Genomic DNA, 25,512 nt, shown 5'->3' with positions numbered 1-25,512 from the left:
AACACTGCTTGCGACATGTATTATTAACGTGCTGCAGTGAAGGAGTTGTTTTCAATCGAGTCTGGAATTGTCTATATTGCACACACAAAGTGGGGTTTAACATCTAGTCTGTATCAAGTGTCATTTCCAATATACGTATTATAGTTCGTCATTCCACTTAATCTTTCTGTGGTGGGTCAATTCCATGACGTAATATTGCTGGTGTAATGTTGACATATTGATAAAGGTGCTGTGAAACCACACGCACTCGCTCAATCAATCAATCTTCCTGTGATTGCGACAATAAGTAAAACTCTTTCCCCCTATCCTGGTGTCCCTTTTTAAAATGAAAACTGAGGTATTAAACTATGCTCACTCCCTGACTCCCTCTCTCCCTCACTGCCTCACTCCCTGACTCCCTCTCTCCCTCACTGCCTCACTCCCTGACTCCCTCTCTCCCTCACTGCCTCACTCCCTGACTCCCTCTCTCCCTCACTGCCTCACTCCCTGACTCCCTCTCTCCCTGACTCCCTCTCTCCCTCTCTGCCTCACTCCCTGACTCCCTCTCTCCCTCTCTGCCTCACTCCCTGACTCCATCTCTCCCTCACTGCCTCACTCCCTGACTCCCTCTCTCCCTGACTCCCTCTCTCCCTGACTCCCTCTCTCCCTCTCTCCCTCACTCCCTGACTCCCTCTCTCCCTCACTGCCTCACTCCCTGACTCCCTCTCTCCCTCACTGCCTCACTCCCTGACTCCCTCTCTCCCTCACTGCCTCAATCCCTGACTCCCTCTCTCCCTGACTCCCTCTCTCCCTCTCTGCCTCACTCCCTGACTCCCTCTCTCCCTCTCTGCCTCACTCCCTGACTCCCTCTCTCCCTCTCTGCCTCACTCCCTGACTCCCTCTCTCCCTCACTGCCTCACTCCCTGACTCCCTCTCTCCCTGACTCCCTCTCTCCCTCTCTGCCTCACTGCCTGACTCCCTCTCTCCCTCTCTGCCTCACTCCCTGACTCCCTCTCTCCCTCTCTGCCTCACTCCCTGACTCCCTCTCTCCCTCACTGCCTCACTCCCTGACTCCCTCTCTCCCTCTCTGCCTCACTCCCTGACTCCCTCTCTCCCTCACTGCCTCACTCCCTGACTCCCTCTCTCCCTCACTGCCTCACTCCCTCACTCCCTCTCTCCCTCTCTGCCTCACTCCCTCACTCCCTCACTCCCTGACTCCCTCTCTCCCTCACTGCCTCACTCCCTGACTCCCTCTCTCCCTCACTGCCTCACTCCCTCACTCCCTCTCCCTCTCTGCCTGACTCCCTCACTCCCTGACTCCCTCTCTCCCTGACTCCCTCTCTCCCTCACTGCCTCACTCCCTGACTCCCTCTCTCCCTCACTGCCTCACTCCCTTACTCCCTCTCTCCCTCTCTGCCTCACTCCCTCACTCCCTCACTCCCTCTCTCCCTCTCTCCCTGACTCCCTCTCTCCCTCACTCCCTCACTCCCTGACTCCCTCTCTCCATGACTCCCTCTCTCCCTCTCTGCCTCACTCCCTGACTCCCTCTCTCCCTCACTGCCTCACTCCCTGACTCCCTCTCTCCCTCACTGCCTCACTCCCTCACTCCCTCTCTCCCTCTCTGCCTCACTCCCTCACTCCCTCACTCCCTGACTCCCTCTCTCCCTCACTGCCTCACTCCCTGACTCCCTCTCTCCCTCACTGCCTCACTCCCTGACTCCCTCTCTCCCTCACTGCCTCACTCCCTCACTCCCTCTCCCTCTCTGCCTGACTCCCTCACTCCCTGACTCCCTCTCTCCCTGACTCCCTCTCTCCCTCACTGCCTCACTCCCTGACTCCCTCTCTCCCTCACTGCCTCACTCCCTCACTCCCTCTCCCTCTCTGCCTGACTCCCTCACTCCCTGACTCCCTCTCTCCCTGACTCCCTCTCTCCCTCACTGCCTCACTCCCTGACTCCCTCTCTCCCTCACTGCCTCACTCCCTGACTCCCTCTCTCCCTCACTGCCTCACTCCCTCACTCCCTCTCTCCCTCTCTGCCTCACTCCCTGACTCCCTCACTCCCTGACTCCCTCTCTCCCTGACTCCCTCTCTCCCTCACTGCCTCACTCCCTGACTCCCTCTCTCCCTCACTGCCTCACTCCCTCACTCCCTCTCTCCCTCTCTGCCTCACTCCCTCACTCCCTCTCTCCCTCTCTCCCTGACTCCCTCACTCCCTCACTCCCTCTCTCCCTGACTCCCTCTCTCCCTCACTGCCTCTCTCCCTCACTGCCTCACTCCCTCACTCCCTCTCTCCCTCTCTGCCTCACTCCCTCACTTCCTGACTCCCTCCCTCCCTGACTCCCTCTCTCCCTCACTGCCTCACTCCCTGACTCCCTCTCTCCCTCACTGCCTCACTCCCTGACTCCCTCTCTCCCTGACTCCCTCTCTCCCTCTCTGCCTCACTCCCTGACTCCCTCTCTCCCTCACTGCCTCACTCCCTGACTCCCTCTCTCCCTCACTGCCTCACTCCCTCACTCCCTCTCTCCCTCACTGCCTCACTCCCTGACTCCCTGACTCCCTCTCTCCCTCACTGCCTCACTCCCTGACTCCCTGACTCCCTGACTCCCTCTCTCCCTCACTCCCTCTCTCCCTCACTGCCTCACTCTCTGACTCCCTCTCTCCCTCACTGCCTCACTCCCTCACTCCCTGACTCCCTCTCTCCCTCACTCCCTCACTCCGTGACTCCCTCTCTCCCTCACTGCCTCACTCCCTGACTCCCTCTCTCCCTCACTGCCTCACTCCCTGACTCCCTGACTCCCTCACTGCCTCACTCCCGGACTCCCTCTCTCCCTCACTGCCTCACTCCCTGACTCCCTCTCTCCCTCACTGCCTCACTCCCTGACTCCCTTTCTCCCTCACTGCCTCACTCCCTGACTCCCTCTCTCCCTCACTGCCTCACTCCCTCACTCCCTGACTCCCTCTCTCCCTCACTGCCTCACTCCCTGACTCCCTCTCTCCCTCACTGCCTCACTCTCTGACTCCCTCTCTCCCTCACTGCCTCACTCCCTCACTCCCTGACTCCCTCTCTCCCTCACTGCCTCACTCCCTGACTCCCTCTCTCCCTCACTGCCTCACTCTCTGACTCCCTCTCTCCCTCACTGCCTCACACCCTCACTCCCTGACTCCCTCTCTCCCTCACTGCCTCACTCCCTGACTCCCTCTCTCCCTCACTGCCTCACTCCCTGACTCCCTGAATCACTCACTCACTCTCGCTCGACCGCCCGCCCACCCACCCACCCTCCCACTCACTCACTCACTCACTCATCGTCTGATGGGTCCAATGTACGCAATCCATTCTTCTGTAGCGATAGTGCTTGATATTTGCTCAGTTAAAGTAGCGTCAGACCCCACAACTCAATCTTCCTGTGAAACACGACAACAAGACACGGCGAGACCCAACCCATGTTGCTATGCCCTGTAAAACTCATCAAGCACCTCTTCATCTTTATCCAGACTAGCTCACATCAGCAAAACGGACTAACTCGGAAACAAGCGCCACTAATCACATAATACCTCCTACACTGGAATACGGAAATGCCCCAATACTAATGTCCATCGTTACCAAATAGGAATGAATGTAAATGATTGCCTGACATAACCACACATGCATCCTTGGAGGTACAATGTACAGTTATTTAGTGTATGTAGCCTTACATCAATAATTTATTAGCTATTCGAGGGAAAGTGCCCTAAAGGCTCTCTGACAATTAACGAAACTGATTGTTCTTTTATAAAATAACCAATTTGATGTTTTGTTTCAGGGTACATTGACAACTTCCATCACCCAGACAACAAGGTGATAATTGCCACCTGTCCGGAGTACTCTGTGGGGTCGGGAGATTCGTGTAAGTACTGTGCTAGACTAACACCTATTTCCAGAAATATAGTTCTAAATCTCAAAAATAAAAAATAAAATCTAAATGGAGCCCACAACTATGCTTAATTACAATGGCAAAGAGCTGAGGCAATCTAGACTTGCTTAATCATTCTAGACTCATTCTCTAGGACCTGTTTTGTGTATTAGGATTTGGGGAAATGCTACAGGGGAATGTAATGACTCGAATGAAATGTAATGAACTGAACGCGGGCCTTCGGCGTGACGAGCAAACGCTTCAACCACAAGGCCACACCGCCGCCCAGTTGGTTAAAATAGGTTTAGGCTTGACTTGGTCAGTTCGCTAAGACAATTATTATTAGCTTAACCCATAATTTGTAGATTATATAAATAATAAGAATAAGAGGTCTGTATAAAAAAGGCCGCTTTTCTAGACATGCCATAGGTCTTCAGCAACCCATGCTTGCCGTAAAAGGCGACTATGATTGTCGTAAGAGGCGAATAACGGGATCGGGTGGTCAGGCTCGCTGACTTGGTTGATGCATGTCATCGATCCCAATTGCGTGGATCGATGTGCATGACGTCAATCACTGGATTGTCTGGTCCATACTCGATTTTTTATATACCGCCGTCATATAGCTGGAATATTGCTGAGTGCGGCGTTAAACAACAAACAAACAAAATTCTAGACTTGCCCATCATTAGGATAAAATCATTCAGAAAAATAAATTATTGGAGCAAGGCTCGGGTTAGGGCTTGACTTGGGTTAGAAGCATGGTAAGGGTGCAGGGTAAGTGTTCGGGTGCAGGGTAAGTGTTCGGTAAGGCTGGGGTGAGGTGTTAGTTAGGGTAAGAGGTAATATTAGGGGTAGGTGTAAGATAAGGATTAGGGTTGGGGACACGGATTTGGTTTTAGGTTTAGGGTTAGGAGCAAGGTTTGGGTGAGAGCTAGGGTCAGTTAGGGTTTGGGTAATGCTAGGGTTAGGATGAGGGTTTGGTGTAGAATCAAGAGACAAGGGTTTGGAGTAAGGGTAAGGGTTAGGGACGAGGTTGAAGCTAGGGTTAAGGGTAAGGGTTAGGGGCGAGGTTGAAGTAAGAGATAGGGTTAAGGGTAAGGGTAAGGGCAAAGTTGAAACTAGAGCTAGGGTTAAGGGTCAGGGTTAGGGGCGAGGTTGAAGTAAGAGCTAGGGTTAAGGGTGAGGGTTAGGGGCAAGGTTGAAGTTAGTGCTAGTGTAGTGCGTTAGGGGTATGGTGGGCGTTAGTGCCTGGTTAACATTGACTACTGCCTGATCATGACGTCATTGATCGTGAAGACCACCAAAGATGTATTACATCATCGGATGCTTTTGCGAAAATAATCGTTAGCTTTATCGAGGATAGCTTTGTAGTATAAACACATTCCGTGGACATACGGGCTTGATTCCCCACATAATGCAATGTGTGTAACTCATTATTCTTGCTTATCCACCGTTGCCATGTAGATGGAGCATTGCTGACAAATCACGCAAACTCTCTAAATGAGCTGCAAGACGTTTCCCTACTTCTTACCCCGACTTTGTAGTGGTTTGTTTAAACATCCATTTGTAAAAGCTTGTTGTAAAGTAGGAAGCAGCCTCTAAAACAACAGGAGTCCTCAACATCATATCATTAGGTCCTACATTACAAACTTTCATGATATTTACGTCTTTGTTAATGCTCGAAAATAACGCTGAAAATGTTTGTGTTATTGTCTTTTATTAAATTTGCCAACGAAAGGCATCTTGCGTGTTTCTAAAGCGTATCCCTATCGATTTACACATGTTAAAAATAGACCACTAGCAGTACAGTAATTTGATATGGTGATCGTATTTCCGAATGAATTCTCTTTTTTGGAATAAAGAAGTCTTAATTTCAATGCAAACCAATGTCATGGCGACTTTACCCTATCATGACCATTGTAAATGCGATTTGCATGCAACAACTTATTTCCATATAAAGACACACTGGAAACAAAACGCCAGCAGGGGACCGCAATGCAATAAAAATGTATTTCCTATTCTTGACCTTACGTCTTCGTGGCATATTCTGCTGTATACGTGGCTCGTAAATTACGTCAGTGTAAGTAATATGCGTGTTATAACAGGAAAAGTGCATATTCTACAGTTGTAATGTAACAAATATACTGTTCGGAGAATATCGCTTCTGACATTTTTCACGTCTGTGAATTGATATACTATTAAACATAGTTTAAGGATGAACATGTTGTTTTTGTGTTCGCTATATGCTTCATAATGTCATGGAGCCCCCGTCTAGAAATGTTTTGGATATTGATAAAATTGTGTATAATCCTGACGCCTTCAGTGGTGTGCCTTTCCATCTAAGGACCGCAAAAACAACCTAACAGAGACTGAGTGTATGTTGTGTAACGCCGCTCTCAGCAATATTCCAGTTATAAGACCGTGGTCTGGACCCATCTTCCCGAGGCAAGGGCATTAACAACCTAACAGAGACTGAGTGTATGTTGTGTAACGCCGCTCTCAGCAATATTCCAGTTATAAGACCGTGGTTTGGACCCATTTCCGAGGCAAGGGCATTAACTATCTGGAGAAGTCCGGTCTCCACCCTTGCTGAACTAGGCTGGAATTTCGTGGCTCGATCGTAGCCCCACCAGTGGCTATGTCCTTTCTATTTCCATCCTACTGACCAATCTGATTCCAACTCTCATATCACGCCACTGGGATACGATGGTGTTCCATCAGTCATTTGGTCATACATTGTGGCCACCCGTTCCTCTTTAGTCGGCTCTTACGTCTTACGGCTATTGGTGACGTATCTTCCAAGAATCGCCGAAATGTTTCCGCATCAATGCATCAATATTCTGAAAGGAGGAGCTAAGAAAACATGTTTAGAACATTTAGCATTACCAGCGAACTATTTTCTTTTGTAAAACTTGAGGACAAAATTATATTTATTGATCCAGCATTTTCCAGATCACAAATTCAAACAAATAACACACACACACACAAACAAACAAACAAACAAAGACACATACACACACATACACACACAGAAGTAAACACACACACACTCATACACATATATACACACATATATACACACATACATACACACACAAACATACACATGTACACAACACACACATATACACATACACACATACATACACATACACACTCACATACACGAAGATCATGCTCAATTCTTGATGCTTGATCAGGGTTACAACATTCAAGGCCTTGGTAAATATTTCAAACTATTTTATAGTAGATACGCGGAGGACAATTTCAAATTTGACGCATCGGTGACAAAAAATTAATGTCTCATATGTTAGACCATATGTTCCCGTGTTTTTCCAGGTGAACAATTGACTTGCCTTTGCACGTGTTTGTGACGGGTGCTGCCGGTGGGGAAGGATAGGCTCCCCTTATCGCGAACACCTGGTATCATCACTATTTGATTGTGATTTATAAACACATGCCCATGATATTGTCGGAATCGTACAATAGACTCTGTTTTATGCAGATCTTTCTATTGCATATGGAAAGGGTTTTATCGCTTCATTTATTGCCATGAATGTTGGACCAGCTCCGTAGTTTAGTGGTTATAGCGTCTGTTCGGAGAGCGGTAGGTCGCTGGTTCGATCCGCGGCCACTCTTCTTTCAGTAGAGATTTCTAACGATTATCAAAATGTTTTTGTCGCTTGTATTTCCTGTATGATATGAGTGAATGAGTGAGTGAGTTGGGTTTAACGCCGCTTTTAACAGTATTACAGTTATATCATGGCGTGTCAGCTTAATGTGTGAGGAAAGCCGGAAGTGATGCAGGTCTCAGACGTTTACCACTTCGGTGAAACCCACGAGCACGGGTATGGTGCTGACAAACCTAGAAACATCATCGGGACGAACCGGGATTCGAACCCACAATCATAGGTTTCTGGCATGCCCAAGGGACGCAACTCTGCACAGCGAATCGCGGCTCCTTAGACGACTGGGCCACCCGTGCTCCCTGTATGATATGACATGATACTAGAATATCCATAGCACGTTGTTGTAAGTGGAGCCTAGAATATGGAATTAAAAAAGATAAGTATTCAGGTATATGATAAATAATCTACACATCTGCTACCCTAAGTTTTATTATCGAAATTAGTTACCCCATGTATGCATTCGCTCGTCACGCCGAAGACCCGGGTTCGATTCCCGACATGGGTACAATGTGTGAAGCCCATTTCTGGTGTCCCCCGCCGTGATATTGCTGGAATATTGCTAAAAGCGGCGTAAAACCCTACTCACTCACTCACTACCCCTTGTACACAGATACGATGTCTAAGTTTCACATATGTCGCTGAAAACAACCCCCGTATCTTCGTTAGTAATGTAAATATTTTTTTCTAATCACGGTATGGGTGAAATACTGCTAATGTCACTTTAAATATTAACTCACTAACACACCTAGATCACCACCAGCCTGTGGAACGCATTCTCCATTGAAATTACGACGGGGGATTTAAATTCGGAATTGACTGGTCTGTTGGGGCAAATCTCGGCAGCTAACAAGATTTCGATATGTGTTGATTGCTACTGCACCGCCCCGGAACCAGATTTTTAAATATATCAGACGAGGAATTCGAGAAATATGGGAATTCGGAAATGAGGCTGAGCTGCCATTCCCCGAGGGCTCCCCACAGTAATTGTTGAGCAACACATCTCAGAAAGCAATTACTTCGATTTCGATAAGTCGTTCAGTTGTCCCTGAGGGTCGGAAACAAACACGTCACAGTTTGGTACTGTTTGATTCTGATCAGATGACAAGTGGAGGGAAAATTGCCCATTCGTTGGAGTGAGTATCCGCCCCCAGTAAGGAAGAAGTGTTTATTTGTTGTTTGGTTGTTCAGCAATATGTCATCTTTATGATGACGGTCTGTAAATAAAGCAATCAGTCCATATCAGATAAACCTGTGATTGATGTAATGATTATCGATCCACGCTCTCGGGATACGATGGATCCACTCAAACGACCCTCACCACTCTACTCATCAAGTCGTTTCATACGACAAGCTGGCATCTTTTATATCCCCATTTTGGTCAGATGGTGCACTTCGTGATACAAGTATGAAATTTGGCACACAGTTAGTTTTATCCCAAATTAATTTGATTCAAGGCGGGAACCCAACCAGATTAGACTTCTGGTGACCTTGGCGGCCATTTTTCAAATGGCCGCCTTTCAAATTTCAATATCTCATATCTCGACTAAAAACAAAGATAAATATTTTTTCTGGAGTCTTTACCTATATTTCCCTAAGGGTCAAGGAATCTATTTCTGACCCAATTAATCATTAAAAGTCTTGAGTCAGCCATTTTATTTAAACTTGGCAGGCAGCATAAACTCCTCAAATGTACGTGCATACAAATTGGTATGCAACTATGCATCATTTCAGAAATAATCAATATCACTCTGTCATATACAAAATAAAAGCTTTCTTTAAAAGCTTTCTAGAACTATGTTTACTTTAAAGTTCGGGTAACTAGGTAGAAAGGTACAGTTTGTGAACATTGTCATATCATAATTTGCTTTTCACCAAAAAATTGATAAAATGACCTATTCTTCAAAAGACCAAATTATCAATTTAGAATATTTTTTTGCGTTTCCACAGGCGGATTGACACTTGCAGAAATATACCGTATATCCTGTATTAGATGTCATTCATGCCTTCAATACACCCCGGCCTCTAATTGACGCCAGGGTATTCGCCCTGTATAATAGAGGACGGGCCTTTATTAGATGCCGAGTCTCTAATACTGAGATGTGTGGTGATTAATAATGAACGTTTTACCCTTTGTATGACTGACGATTTGCAGTGAGTTGTCACTGTGTCAGCATTAAACAGAATACACCCGGGGTTTCAATACACGACTGGCTCTAATACATGTAGGTGCCGACTCAACGGCTTGCGCAAAATTAATAAATAAACCCCCAGGCGTCTAATAGAGGAAATAGGATAGTTATGATGGGTGAAACTAGAGGATATTCCATTTACGAATGATGTTTATGATCCATGAAAGTTGACTCCTTTGATGAAAGTGCTAGATACTACCAGAGACTATATATCAGAATAGGGACACATATAACGTTCCCTTCTGTGTATCAAACAGTGATAGTAGGCACAAAGTCATGTCAATCAGAACGAATCAACATCATAACAATGCAACAAATGTTAAGTAAATGAAGTCACAGAACGTTCTAGATGTATCTGTCGTCTGCACTTCCGGTCCCTTCGGACAAATATGCATCGAAGAGTCACATCATGTTGTCAACATCGTCATTAATTCTGAGAAAGCTGCATTCTTCCTCTACCATTGCTCTTCACCAAGACTTTTTAGACAATAATGTGCATTGACATATACGTATTGGGGGTCGAATTGTCCACAACGTAAGCAGTAAGCATGGCAACTTTACCAGTAATATTCTCAAAGTCAAAATTCTGTTTCCTTCTTCAAATATCAAGAAACCCTGTCAGTGACTCATACTATGATGGTAACGCTATTTTTCAGGACATTTTCATTTGCAGAAGACCGAGGGCTTCTGCAAATGATAATGCCCTGAAAAATAAAGTTACAGTTATTATAGCTAAAATGGATACAATTTGTTATCAAGTAAACATAAAAAACAATATCGTTTTTGAAACATTTACTGCAATCAACACACAACGAATGTCATTGACCCAGGATTACAAATATGGAAACGCCATAGAACAAACCTAATGACGTCACCTAACAATGGGCGTGATAATGCCGTCGTCACGCAATATGATAAAATGCGGGCGGTATAATGATAATTCTATTATATTTTCGCTATAATGTGCAATATAGAAGGGTGGTATCATAAGATGCTCTCGCTGACATCATGCCAATGCAACATTTAGGACTTTGACTGTTCCCTTTTGACCATGGCTACAATCTGCGAGGTGTGAAGATGGCTCAACTTGATGGGGATGGTGAACCAGTGAGGAGAAGGCGTTATCACCGTTGATAAAAATCAGAGGACAGAGAGATATGCTCAGATCCTTGGAAATTTCAACCATGAAAAATACTGATTCTGTTGCGAACTTGCTGGGCGTGTGGGAAACACTGTATCTAATGACCTCTCATGGACATGTCAACTTGAATTGGTTGCAGCATCAGAAAAAAAAGCAAATGGCAAATATTTGTGTATTTGCTAAGCCTGTTGACTATGAAGACCTATTGTAACCCGGAATACCCATGGGCTCTTGAAAGTACTATTTGAGAATCTGTAAAAAGATTTATATCCACAAATATGGCATTCTAATCGCGAAAGATGTATTTCACAACATTTTTTCGTGACATATGTTGAATTTCAGGAACGTCAGAACATTTATATATTTTGGTTACAGACAGAATGTACATTTGTCGGGAACAACACATTTTCCTGCACAACATATTTTATCCACCTTGAGGCAAAACATGTTTACAGTACTTTAGGGCACGGTATACTTATACACGGTATACCGCCTCAGCTATATCAAATGATCGGTTCCTGAGATGTTCCTGTGATATTCTTGTGATGTTCCTCGGTTTAACGTATTCAGGTATGATGAAACATTAAATGGCCCAAATGAACTGAATTATGTACATAGTTTAGTTATCTGGGCGCCACAAGAGGGAGGCACTCTCCAGCAATATTCATTAGTGTTGTACAATGTGTCAGTGGCCCTGATAATGTTCTTCAGGTTAACGCTATCTTCAGGAGAATACGTCTAGACAAGCCGAGGAAATACGATAATCTACGACTAAAAAGGCGATGATGTATTGATTATTTCTCAAATTGCTATATAGTGGTCTTGAATAAAGATTTAGTCTCATCCTGAAATAAATCCACTTTGGACAGACCGATGTTGGTGCAGTGTTACAAGAATGAATTGAGTAAGCTAAATCTATGTATGTTCTTCGTGATCGCCTATGGTCTTCTAATGTCAGTGAGGCAGTTCTTCACTTGGTGACAGTCTTAAGAATCACCAACGGGAGGACTCTTCGATTGATGAACAAGTCGAGGATTGCTTGAGAGCGGATGATCTAGTAGAGTTTTTGTGACAGGCAACTTACACACACACGCGCGCGCACACGCACAAACACACACACAAACACAATAAAATGGTTCTTGTTTCCACGCCGTAAAATGACTGAGATATGTTTTAATCGGGGTAAAACGTCACGCACCTACTCACTCCTAACCCAAAGTGCACGAAATCACTTGAACACCTTCATTAAAAACATGGAAAATAACTGTCGACGCCAATTTGACAGTACATGCACTGAAAACCCTGCAGTCGACCGAAATATGCACAGTAGTCGCCATGTTGCTTTGGATTGGACTATGCAAAAACTCGTGAATCAAGCCAAAATATAACGCAATATGTTAGTTCGACGAGGATGGAAATTGGTTAGTCAGTTAACTCCCTTGCCTAGGGAAGATGTGCAGGTCTCAAACGTTCACCACTTTGATGAAACAAACGACTACGGATATGATGCTTTCAAAATGTCGGTTCCTCAATTTCCTAAATGTATCCAAGTTTAGGTTAGTCAAGCCGCTGCAAAGCTGATTTCTGTTACTACACCCACCCCACAAGATCCCACCCCAAACCACCCCACCCCACCCTAACGTTAACCCACCCCACCTTGTCGGGTTTCCTCTGTGAAATATCCACAAGAAATTCCATGTTTTTCCTGTAACATATCAACATGTGTATACATAGAGAATCTCACCCTCTTTTGATGTCAAATATATCAACACCAGTTGAGAAGGTGGAAAAATTCCCAGGTTTACCGAGGAGTGTTTCCACTATTATCAGGACCGCCTCCGTGGTCTAATGGTAGAGCGTCCGCCCGGAGAGCGGAAGGTCCGGGGTAAAGAGGTTTAAAGATGGTACTTGTTGTTACCCTGTCTGGCGCTCGTCATTAAAGGGCTAAAAGAAGGACTGGTCGGCTCGGGGTCAGTATACTGTGTCTGAGTGGGGTATTCATGTTAAACTGCGGCATGGTATCTCAGTGTGCTAGCACTATAAATCGGCATCAGTCCGGACTAGGACAAGCAGCCACACACACGCATACACGTACATGCACGTCGCTTTACAAGTGCAATAATCTTGGACGCGACGTTAAACCTCATTTCACCTCACCTCACCACTTTTATCAACGAGTGTCAATTGATCTCACCGAAGCGATATCTCCTGTGGGAGCAAGTTTTGGATGATAAACCTCGCTCCCCCATCCCCTTCCTAGGAAGCTCTTAACACGTGCTGTAAAACAATGAATTCTTGCTTCACATTCTGCCGCAAGTGTGTTTGTGTGATGGAGATAATGATTGGGTCGACAGATGCATGGCTTCTGCTGCTGGCCTTCAGGGCAGTGATGTTCACTGTAATTACAATAAAACATGATTGCTGTACTGCAGTTCTGTATTTACGAAATGTCCTTCAATGAGAATCGTATTCAAACTTGAAATGTTGAAACTCTGAAACAACACAACCAGCCTGGATATTCCTTGGACGAGAATACAGTAAACTACGATTATAACGAACATGCTTGTAACGAACTGATGGATATTACAAACCTATTTTTGGGCCCCGGCCATTTGCTGTCTATATGTTGTATATATGCTTATAACAAACTGCGGTTATGACGAACTTTATTAAGTAGCCCATTTGAGTTCGTTATAACCGTAGTTTACTGTACAGTAAACTACGGTTATAACGAACACGTTTAAAAGGAACTGACGGATATACGAACTAGTTATTTACAGACCTCCATCATATAGCTAGAATATTGATGATTGCGGCGTAGAACAACAAACAAAGTGGTATGAATGTCGCTGTCTCGTCTCGCGTTATCGCTTTCTCGCGGCCACATTTGAAGACGAGAAAGCGATGTCCCCTCTCGACTAACATACATTTCACAGTTCATTCTTTTAAAAAAGTGACTTGAAACAAGCGCACGAGAATGTAACACTTCGTATGACCAGAATTGTATGCATTCGATAAAAGATTTACATACAATCAGATTACATGCGGGAGAAGCTATCATCATCCAATATACCGTTATGTAAACAACCAGTTAGCTACCTTTGCCAGACATTTCACGGGCAGTTTTAATCTATAAATATTCATGAATCCGTATTTGAAAATTGATTAGCTCTTGCCACTGATCCAACATTGTTTTTCAACAAGTTCAAACAGACGGTCTAGTTTTGTGAAATTGCTTTCTGAGATATAAACTGAAGAGCAAAAGAAACTATATCGATTTTGTTTTTTAATGAAATTGAAAAATTTAAAGAACCCTGGTTAAATTTGATAATGTCTTTTTAACCATCACTCATTTTTAACCAGTTTGTAAAAAGTCATCTGTGAATGAGTAATTTTGTGTAAAAATAAATCGGTTTTAATGACGACTGGGGTAAAAAAAAAAATTTCAACCACATGACTCAGACACTGTTTGAAATGTAAATTTTTGCCGAAAAAAAGCAAATTGATTGATTTTTAGAGAAGAGATGTCGAAGATACCCTTCAGCAATTGAGTTTCATGCAATTTTGTTTAATTTTTTAAAGTTTTAAATCAAATTATATTTTAAAAATTTAATAGATGTGTTCTTAGAGTGCTGGGTAAGCGCCAGTACAGTTCATTTTGGGGATATAATATCGCTAACGTGAGATATTATCAATTGAAAATCAAAATGATAAAATCAACTGTGAGTTACAGCCTCTTTAGCTCCTCAATTCTTAATGTCTCCATTCCCAATAAACAGCTGTTTCAGCAGAGCCATGACATGTACAGTATGCGAGCGGGTTGTGTTTGGCAATATCCCAGTAATATGTAAACTGCCTGTTACTAATCGAGTCTAGAGCAGACAAACCAGAGCAGCAATCTCTGACTGGGCATGATAACACAACTATGTTTTCTTATCACAGGAAGGTATCAGTGAGCGAGTAACTGTGGCATTACACAATATTCACTCAGTCACTCCCTGAAGTATCGAAAAGTGATCACAATATATAATCGTACTCCAGCGATGTTTCTCACAGATACCTCGATCTAAGAACTGGATTCATTGAATGAAGGGTACGAGAACACCCGTTTCAACATGACAATACTATCCGCCAAAGGCGACGATGCTTGTCGTACGAGGCGACTAAAGGGACCAGGCGGTCAGGCTCGCAGACTTGATGCATGTCATTGTTGATGCATGTCATCACTTCAATTGCGTAGATCGATGTTCATGATATCAATCACTGGATTGTCTGGTCCAGAATCGATTATTCACATACCGCCGTCATATGGTGGAATATTGCTGAGTGCGGAGTTAAACAACGAAAAAACAAACACACAAAACAAACAAACACACTTTAAGGGTTGAAAGATTGAAGGTTATACATTTCCGATATAGATGCGTTTTAGCTGATTGGTCACTTGAAGCGATATAACGTCACATTGCTTCATTGTTGACAATACGATATGACGTCATCCATTATTCATGACGTCACACATTGATGACATCATCAAAACGTTTACTTTAGTTATGCGTCTCTGTAAGGTTGAAATTTAATTTCAGCAAAAGGTTCGGGATTAACTCCATTCATTCACTCGCGAAAGATAACCCGCAATTCCTCGTAACTCGTCGGTTATTCTCTAAGTAGTCGCATACTAAATGACAGTAGTCACATATGGCACCTGCAACTGGTAGTTTCAATTCCCGGGCATTAATCAAGATGACCAAAACAGCTGTCGTCATGATCAACAGAGTGGTAAATGGATCCCTTGGTCTCCCTGCAGGGAACGCGCCACTCTCTCAGACTGAAGGTCTAATAAGAGGGCTGTATATCTTCATTGAACAGAGCTGCTGCCGTTGGTATAGATTATTCTAATAATTCTTTCATTTCCCAGGCTAGGAATATAGCTCCGTGCAGGTGTCCCTGATAGTTGTACTCACTGTCACTGGCTGTGAAGGTATGACGTGTTTTCTTTGTCTCCAAGTTTCATTAATGCACAACACAAAATGCTTCCGACATTTTGTTCAAGTGGTATTATAATTACGTTGGTTTTTTTTATTCCAATTAATGAATATGGATATTGCTACAGATTGATATAAGTCCAACCTTTAGCAAAGGTGAGTGAGTGAGTTGAGAGTAACGCCGCTTTTAACAGTATTCAAGTTATATCACGGCGTGGGAGCTTAATGTGGGAGGAAAGCCCAAAGTGATGCAGATCGCAGAGGTTTACCACCCACGAGCACGGGTATGGTGCTGACAAACCTATAAACATAATCGGGGTGAACCGGGATTCGAACCCACCATCATAGGTTTCTGGCGTACCCAAGGGACGCAACTCTGCACAGCGAATTGCGGCGCCACAGACGACTGGGCCACCCGTGCCCCCCTTCAGCTGAGGAAACTGAGCAGATTTTCATTTCGGCCGTCGAAACGAAATGATGAGACAGGCGAGTCTGCAGGTCACAGTAACTCCAAACCAACCCCTATCTAGTTACATGCTTGTATTTTTTCACTGGATATGTATATATGTCTCTCACGAACATGCGTAGAATAACCAACGTAATGAAATCCCACCAGCTGTATATAGTTTACATTAGAGGAGCGCAAGACGGCTCTCGACTTTAAGCTATATGCTCAGGCGTTATTTGCTCCTCAGTGACGCAAGGAGCCTAGATGGCAGGAAGGCGGTGTGAAATTATGTATGTTTTTTGGCCATAAATCTTGCTTAAAACTAATGAGCTATCTCAGAGGCTAATAAACCTTTTTTAACTCTAGAAACTTTCCACTATTTTGGCGAATTAAAAACACATGTAGACAGGCTTCATAACTGTGCACCCAAGGGGTGTTTATATTTTTTAAATATTTGTCATGGATATACTGTTGACCTAGATCATAACACTGTACTTATCGAGGGCGTATTGTCATCTAATAAGAGAGTGCAGAGAGAGAGAGAGAGAGAGAGAGAGAGAGAGAGAGAGAGAGAGAGAGAGAGAGTGAGAGAGATAAATACAAGAGTCAAAAGAATATCAGTCTGTATAATATATATATATATATATGTGTGTGTGTGTGTGTGTGTGTGTGTGTGTGTGTGTGTGTGTGTGTGTGTGTGTGTGTGTGTGTGTGTGTGTGTGTGTGTGTGTGCACGTGTGTGTGTGTGGTCAGATAGATAGATAGATGGATGGATGGATGGATGGACACTGATTTACAGTGGATCCCCCCGTTTCAAAAAAACCCGAATGTGTTCATGTTATGTCTTATAGGGGTTGATGTTTGAAAACTAAACAATTTTTTTAATTTTGGAAGTGATGACTGCATTTCCGGAAAATATCCTCAAAATATTCATGATCCCTAACTTTTTGTGTTCAGTATATATGTAGGATTTTGTAGGTGCCAGCATTTACAAAACCATGAAGATATTACTTCATTCTCACAACACCCATAACTCCACGCTTTTCGAGGCCTACACGTGTGTTGCCATGTGCTTAGTGACAAGCAAATGCATGTTTTCAGCTTTGTCATCTCGTGAAAACAAACTGAAACATTTTTTTGTAATGAAACTAAATTTGATTATCTATTTCAAACATTCCTTCTTAACCCACGCTACCACACAAACTTGAGAAATAAAGTTTGCTAAAATGATGTCCAAATGCCATGGCAATTGATTTTTCTTCAGATTATTTTAAGGCAACAAATCATAGCTGGTGGAGCCATATAGACAGGTTGGTTCCAGTGAAAGTTATCATTGTTGATGAGTTTCTGTATAAAAAGAATTAACTCACCATGAAAAAACAAGTAATGTTCACAAATATTACAAGAAAGTTTACAGCTTCAAAAAAATAACCATTTATTAATGTTTCTTTCAATAAAATCGATTTTGATTCCAATCTACACCGCGAATCTAAACGCTGGAAAACACGAGATCCTCATATACACGCTGTCTCAATAAGTGCGTTTCACAAACACTTAACCCACGAAAATAAACTACTGGGCAAAAAAAATATACACTTGAAAATTTGACGTGACCAAACAATTACAAACGTCATCAAAACATCCCTGGGCTGACAGTCGCCGAAAAACTGTGCAAACTTGAGGTCCACAGCTATGATACTCGTATCATATAAATCCTCATCGAATAACCATTTCTTGTTTGTTTCATTTATAGCCACCATCAAACATGGAGGTATACTTTCTTTTGCCCGGTAGTTTACTAAAAAATGGGTGTTCAGGCTTTTATAAATAGATAGACCCCCATGTAATTGTAGCGGCCATAAAATTTCCGAGCCCCGTGATGGGATTCTAACCACGGACCTTCTGATCCGAGGTCGGACGCCTTGTCCACATGACCAAAGAGGTTAACCCCGTCAGCAAGCTGACAAGGTAAGGATGTCATCTGTGGGATGACTCCACGCCCTGCTACATAATCATCACATTTCACGTAAAACCACAAGTAAAAGAATTACTTTGAATCTTTTTCCATACATGGATTCCCATTTACCCCCATGGGTTTTTCACGGTTGGTGCAAGACGCGTGCAGTTAACACAAAACGAATCTCTCCCAAAAGTACTGGTATCGGAAATACCATTCGTCACAACTCGCCCCTTTTCGTAGCCTGTAAGATGACCATTCGGCTTCTTCCGGAATAACACGAGTTGTCACGAATTGGAAGCTACCTACGACGTCGCCTTCACACTTCGACTGAACTTGCGCAATGTGAGCGGTGATTTCCTTTGGGACACATTATTAGAAGACTAACGAGAAACAAGGAATTGCGGTGTATCTTTCCCAGGGGAATTAATGTCGTCGCTCTACCACATTAATTCCCTGATGAAAGATAAACTGGAAACCTTCCGAGTTGGTTGTTCTCTTTCTTACCAATAATTAAATTTAGAGCAAACGTCTGCAGATTTTATTCCAAACCAACTTCGACATTTCTAGCGGCGCTGGCTTTAACCCAAAAGAAATGTATGCCTACGCAACAGTTAAACTACCTTAACTACTGATGAAAGCGCTACGGGAGCATCCATTTGATTTGGGGTGTGAGTGGGTAGATATTATACATGTAGAGTTTCTTTAGAAATATGCTAAATATGAATAGTTTGTAGGCAGTGGTGAGAAACCTGAACAGTTTGTTTTGTGGAAAATACCCAATCGTCAAACTCTTTGTGATAATAGTGAAACCGAATAAACTGTTTGATGGCGCTGTATAAAAATAAAAATAGTTTGTTGCACATACAACTTTAAAAAGGTTGTTCTCAAAACACACACGCACGCAAGCAAACATGCAAGAATTCACGCATGCACTCACCCAGCTACTATAGTTGGAATATTTATAAAGATGCAATAAATTAATCGGAATCGGAATCCAGAACTCACCTCACCTCACCTCATCTCACCTCATCTCACCTCACCTCACCTCACCTCAGCGTTTACAAGCCTGGGGTAAAGGGGACCTATTCCACTGCTGTATAGGTAAATCATATTAATGTATAATTATCCATATGCATGGCCCTCCTGTTTCAGCCCCGGCCCGGATCGAGGAGATGATCCTGGAGGTGAACGGCAAGACCGAGCAGCTGAAGGCCAAATACCTGGAAGAGATGAACAAGTATGGGGTGAGTCGGGTAGGCACCTGTCTGTCGAGTGAGTGAGTGAACGGAGTTCGACTCCGACGTTAGCCTAAGGGTTACAGCATTGGCTCGTCACGTGTGAAGCCCATTTTTGGTGTCCCCTGCCGTTACCAGGGTAATAACAGTCGCCTAAACACTGCAAACTGAAGCTCCAAAACGCAACTACACTAAACTACGGTTATAACGAACTCAAAGGGACCACTAATTTTAGTTCGCTATAACCGTAGTTCGTTATAAGCATATATACAGCATATATACCACAAATGGACGGAACTAAAAAATAAGTTCGTTATATCGGTCAGTTCGTTATAAGCGTGTTCGTTATAACCGTTATTACTGTATTATATTCGTATCAAATACATCACCATCGAATAACCATTTCTTGTTCTTTTCATGATTAGCCGCCATCAAACATGGGTGTATACTTTATTTTGACCGGCAGATTATACAACTTAGATAGATTATCTACGAATAACACTGTGTTTCATAATGCTGCCTTCATAATAATCATTTTTCTCATCAGCAAGGCTCATTCCATTCTGTTTCTTGTGATGTATTTGTTTTAACACAGACAAATTCTTACAGATAAACAACTACTTCATTACAATTGACGCGACGTTTCGGTGTAGATTCTAACACCTTTATCAAGCAAGTGATGAAGAACAAGATGAAGTATGGGGGTTATGTATTTAGGGATGGTTGGTATTGATACAGAAGATAAGGTTGAGTTTCAAAGACTGATTGATGTTTATACACGGTGTATGAACAAATATCACTTGCTTGATGAAAGTGTCAGAATCTACACCTAAGCGTTGCCTCCATTGTAATAAAGAAGTCGATTGTATAAATAACTTGTCCTTAATCTCCACACTAACGTCTAAATGCCCTCAAAGTAGATGTATTTTTGTTGTTTGAGATTGTTTATGATCATAGAAATTGCTTTGTCGCTTTTATTTACAAGCCCGGGGTGCTATTATTCTGGTACATTTTTCTTGCCATCTGAACGAATTTCAATCATAACAAACAGCCCATAGCAGTTCCATTGTGAGTGGGGATTGTGTTGCATTATTGCGCTATGACACATAATAGATATGTTTTTGTATGTTTGTTGTTTGACGCCGCACTCAACAATACCCCATCTATATGACGGCGGTCTCGAAATAGTCGAGCCTGGACCAGACAATCCAGTGATTGATATCATGAACATCGATCCACACAATTGGGATAGGATATCGATGACATGCATCAACCAAGTCAGCGAGCCTGACCACCCGACGCCGTTAGTCGCCACTTACGGCAAGCATGGGTTGCTGAACACTTAACTCAGATCTTCAGGGGTCTAAATTTGTCAAAGTCACGGAAGTGGCCTTTGTTGAATATTTTAAGAAAACTCCGAAAACACTATCCTGTATATATTTAGTTTTATTGTGGGTTGTTATCCCACGAGGATAAAGCGGGCAGTATGTACCCAGTACCCCGTGCTTGTCCAAAGCGTGGACGAAATCATGGATCGAATGGTTCTTGTGTGCTGTCACTGGACCTCGCCGGCGCCGATCGGTGTTCATGCTATCAACCACTAGTTTGTCTGGCCAAAGACTCCATATTTAGAGGCGACCGTTATAAAGCCATATAGGCTATGACTAGGCCAGCCATTTGGTCCCTAATGTCCGTAGTATGATCGTTCGTCAGGGATTATACAGCTGATAGACTGCATGGATGTTCGCTTGAGGCGCCGGAATTCGCTGTGTAAAGTTGCGTCCCTTAACCCCGCCAGGATCCTCTGACTTCAAGCTGACACGCCGCACTACACCAAGAATACAAAGCGGCGCAAAACCCCTATCACTCATTAATATATGTAGCTGAAATATTGCTGATACGGCATAAAATATTAAGTCACTCATTTTGATCATCGTGGTTGTCAGGAAGAAATTCACCACTCGTCATTTAAAGTTCGAACCCCGAAGGTTAGTGCAGACCAGTAATGGCACGCCTTGACACTGCAAGACCTCCACGCCCTTCTTGGATTCAGGGTCAGAAAGGGTTCCCCAAACATCATGCTTGTTGTATGTTTGGATGGGTATCCTGGTGTGTATTATGAGACCGCCTGCGTGGTCTAGTGGCAGAGCGTCCGCCCGGAGTTCGATCCCCGGCCACGTCTTACCAAAAGACGTTAAACGATGGTACTTGTTGTTACCCTGCCTTGCGCTCGGCATTAAGGGGCAACACGAAGGACTGGTCGGCTCGGAGTCGGTATAATCTGTCTGAAGAGGGTACTCATGTTAATCTGCGGCATGGTATCTCAGTGGGCTAGCACTAAAAACTCGGACCTTACAAGTACAAGCGCGCGCGCGCACGCACACACACACACAAACAAACACTCACTCACTCACACTCACACTCTCACACACACACACACACACACACACGTGCATGCATGCACATCGCTATATAAGTGCAATAATCTTGAAACCGATGTAAAACCCCATTTAACCTCACCTCACCATTAACATGATATAGGTGTTCTATTGCTGACAAATACTTATGAACGTACTTCAATGGGTTTTTTTGCGTTTATGGAGTGTATGGAGTTATAAACACCCGGTGTCCAAGCAGGTGTTGACACCGGTTTTTACTTTTATTACTCTAAAAACGCAAACATACATTAAAGTGCATTCTTCTGAATAAATACGTCAACAATAATAACTTCACAGACTGTTTATTTAATGATTAACACACAGGCAACTGTTGACAACAGTACGAAAGCAGTGACATCGTTCGCAATACTGCAACACACGCCTCTTCTTATATCAGCCAATCAGGAAGCTGTAGTTTGTTAATGGGCGGGCCTAATGTTGTTTCCGCTTTTTGGAAACATAAATGCGAAACATATTGCTTGGTTAACCAATCAAATTCGACGGATTCGGTTGCAATTTATTTATAAACAAATAATCACCCTTCTATATAATGTTGACCCGGTTTAAATCTCCACAGGTGACAGGCGAGGTGATGGTTCTCGATGACAACAAGCCAGGCCACGCCATCTGCAATCTGGTTAAGAAGATGGACGCTACGTACGTGGTGACCGGCACGAGAGGTCATGGTAAAATCCGACGTACCATTCTCGGCAGCGTCAGCGACTACATCCTCCATCATTCGCAAGCGCCGGTGTTGGTGTGTAGGCACAAGGGCGGTGACAAACCCAGGCCTAGTCACTAGGCGATGTAGTCCGCCGTCAGTGGTGGACGGTGACTGCATGAACTTGTTGAGGGCGGGGATACTGTATGTGGCGGCACTACTTCCGCTGCACTGATGCTGTTGATGATGTTGATGATGTTGATGATGTTATTGTTACTTCTCACTCACCCCGCCTCATCCACTCTAGATCTTTAACCTACTTTAACCATGAAACATACAAAACACGGATACATTCGGGTTGAATTGGCCCCAAGCAACCTAAGCTTGTTGTAGGAGTTGACTAAAAGGATCGGGTGGTCAGAATCAGTGACTTGGTTGATGTCGAGTTAACGTACCCCGACGGCGTGACTCGTTGCTCACAATATCAATCACTGGAAGTTCTGGAATATTGACGTGTTCAACATCAGACAAACAACCAAAACATGGATTTCATAATATGTCAGGCTTTTGTTTGCAATGAACTGACCAATTTCATAAGAATTCTCACCTTAGACCACGCTACCGCTACACCAACGATCTAAGGACATCCCGTTGTAGGTCACGTCGGAACGATATTTCGCGAACTTTGACCGACCAATGAAATGACTAACATGAAGTCGACATTAGCCAATCAGAAATTATCTTTCTCGAGCTTTACGGCACCAAATGGCGACTTCCGTGACGGACTCCTTTTTGATAAATCCTTTGACAAATTTCTCGATTCAGTTTGAAAAGTGAACAATTCTGGACACTGTAAGGCAGTACGTACCACGGACTATGGAAAGTACCTTCCGTTTCAAGTTATATCCTAAGATGCGAGTGGTAGATTATGTCTACCATTCGGAATCAGTCGTACGCCGTAACTGTCGTTCGGAATACCCCATATTAACCTTCTCGAGGTTGCGTGATTAAAAACACATCGGGACTTTCGCTATCGCGATCTCGTCTAGCGACGTTCTGTTTAAATAGTCGGTCGTTCCTTGTTCCTGGGATATCCTCAGATCTTTGTGGAGCTGTAGCGAGCACTGATTTTAATGAAATTGTGAACTGACTGGGCTCTTGCGCTTACAAGAAGGTCCAGCCAGACACCACTGTGTCACACTTACAGGCCCTACACAATCTCCATATGAGGATAAGTGACGTTCCTAAGATTAACCTGAAAATGTCTTCATGTTTCACTTGAGCCCTGAAAATGTCAGCTTTAGATCAAATAACTCAATTCATTGACATTTAACTTACATAACGATGCTTCACTTGACAGACTGTTTTATCATGTACCTGAAAAGAAATTTCTTCAAAAAGGGCTTCTACCATATGAGACCCACCAGGAGAATAGGGACCTTATGGATGCTAGGATACAATTGTGCTGTGACGTCACAAAGAAAGACGTTTAACGTCAACTTAATTACGTAAAAATCGCCATGTGTGCGGAATGTACAAAATATCGCATTTTTCTCTTGAGTTCGTACTTATGTATTATTAATATTATTATTATTATTATTATTATTATTATTATTATTATTATTTCAAAACATTTCAGCATACATATCTACTTTCCATTGATCAGACATAATATCTAGAAACTGCAATGCTTACAGTTTTACGCCTGAAAATGGGACTTTGCAGATAATGAGTCCAAATGTTGGATGCCGTGTATCTCTGTAATAAATATGAATTGAAGCTTGTGAGTTGTATTTTCGTGTTCTTTAAGATACTGTTGTTTTAAAATATGAGAAGTCATAATATGATTTTTCACCCATAATGCCCCTTATCTCATGGTTGGTCACACATGTAAAACATAATTATTGTAAATAAAGCATAAATACTAGCCATTAATACAGGAACGAATATGCTCAATGAAAGAACGACTCTACCTAATTAGTCTGAACCCCTTGATACTGGAAACATCACTTTCCGGACAACGTACAACTGTAAGGAACATCAAAACATGATCAGAGTGAGTTATGTCCCCATGATTCGTTAATCCGGACATTTGTTAATCAGGACGATTTCACTTTGAACGGTTCAGTCCGAATTAATGTATTTTCACTGTACCCCACTGCAGTGTAAACCCACACCCATATACCCCTACACGTAGTATATGTCTATAGCTATACATTAAGGAATCGGTATACCGTTTACACATTACACGGTCACATTGTTCAGCAGTGTTATAACGGTACATTTGTTGATTGTATGTGCGCTTCATTTGTTTTTGTTTGGGACACCCCTGTTATTGATTTCGATTATCAATGCACGTGCAAGACGACAGGCCTGTACGTTAAGGTGGCGTTTTTGCTGTACATAATATGCAAGATCATCTTCATTTCAAACCATCCACGATCAATGTGACCCATCCCACATCTTTTATGTGTAAAATGTAGCACTCGTAACCACTTACTGTTATATTAAAACACAAATAAATCTCAGTGACAACTGACAATTCCATTTTAACCTGGACGTCGTGTTTACGTTATGGTGTATTTTAACGTGCTTCGACAAGTAACTGCCTCTAGAAGTTCGTCCTGTAAAAACATTGATTTACGGTTGAAATTTTTTTCTCGGGCATCGGTGCGTCACTTTATAAGCTCAAAATCGGGCCTTATCTATTTCTTTGTGGAAAAAATGCAAGTGATTTCGTGGCATTTTATTGGCAACCCAAGCAGTTTCTTACGTTTATGTTTCTATAAACCGAAAAGACTACGGGCACGCCCACTGTTTCCTGATTAGCCGATAATAGAATGGGCGGGGCTTGTGGTGCATTATTGCCTACAGTTGTGTCCGCGGATGTACACAGTAAG

At 43.3% G+C, this 25,512-nt stretch overlaps 1 protein-coding gene across 2 annotated transcripts in view; it reads left to right on the top strand.

The window, feature by feature from the left end:
• Window positions 1-24,396, top strand: part of LOC124146536 (universal stress protein PHOS32-like) — a 63,135-nt gene extending 38,739 nt beyond the window's left edge. For both annotated transcript variants that reach the window (XM_046516853.2, XM_046516854.2), the window contains exons 3-5: window positions 3,780-3,863; window positions 19,431-19,522; window positions 22,529-24,396. In XM_046516853.2, the coding sequence (XP_046372809.1) occupies window positions 3,780-3,863; window positions 19,431-19,522; window positions 22,529-22,753 (401 nt within the window). In that variant the 3' untranslated portion in view covers window positions 22,754-24,396. The remainder of the gene's footprint in view (window positions 1-3,779; window positions 3,864-19,430; window positions 19,523-22,528) is intronic.
• The last annotated feature ends 1,116 nt before the right edge of the window (window positions 24,397-25,512 follow it).

Source organism: Haliotis rufescens, unplaced genomic scaffold (assembly GCF_023055435.1).
Source record: "Haliotis rufescens isolate VD_foot unplaced genomic scaffold, xgHalRufe1.0.p SCAF_23, whole genome shotgun sequence".
NCBI lineage: Eukaryota > Metazoa > Mollusca > Gastropoda > Lepetellida > Haliotidae > Haliotis > Haliotis rufescens.
Note: the sequence above shows the minus strand (reverse complement) of the source record. Positions and strands in the feature narration are given on the sequence as shown.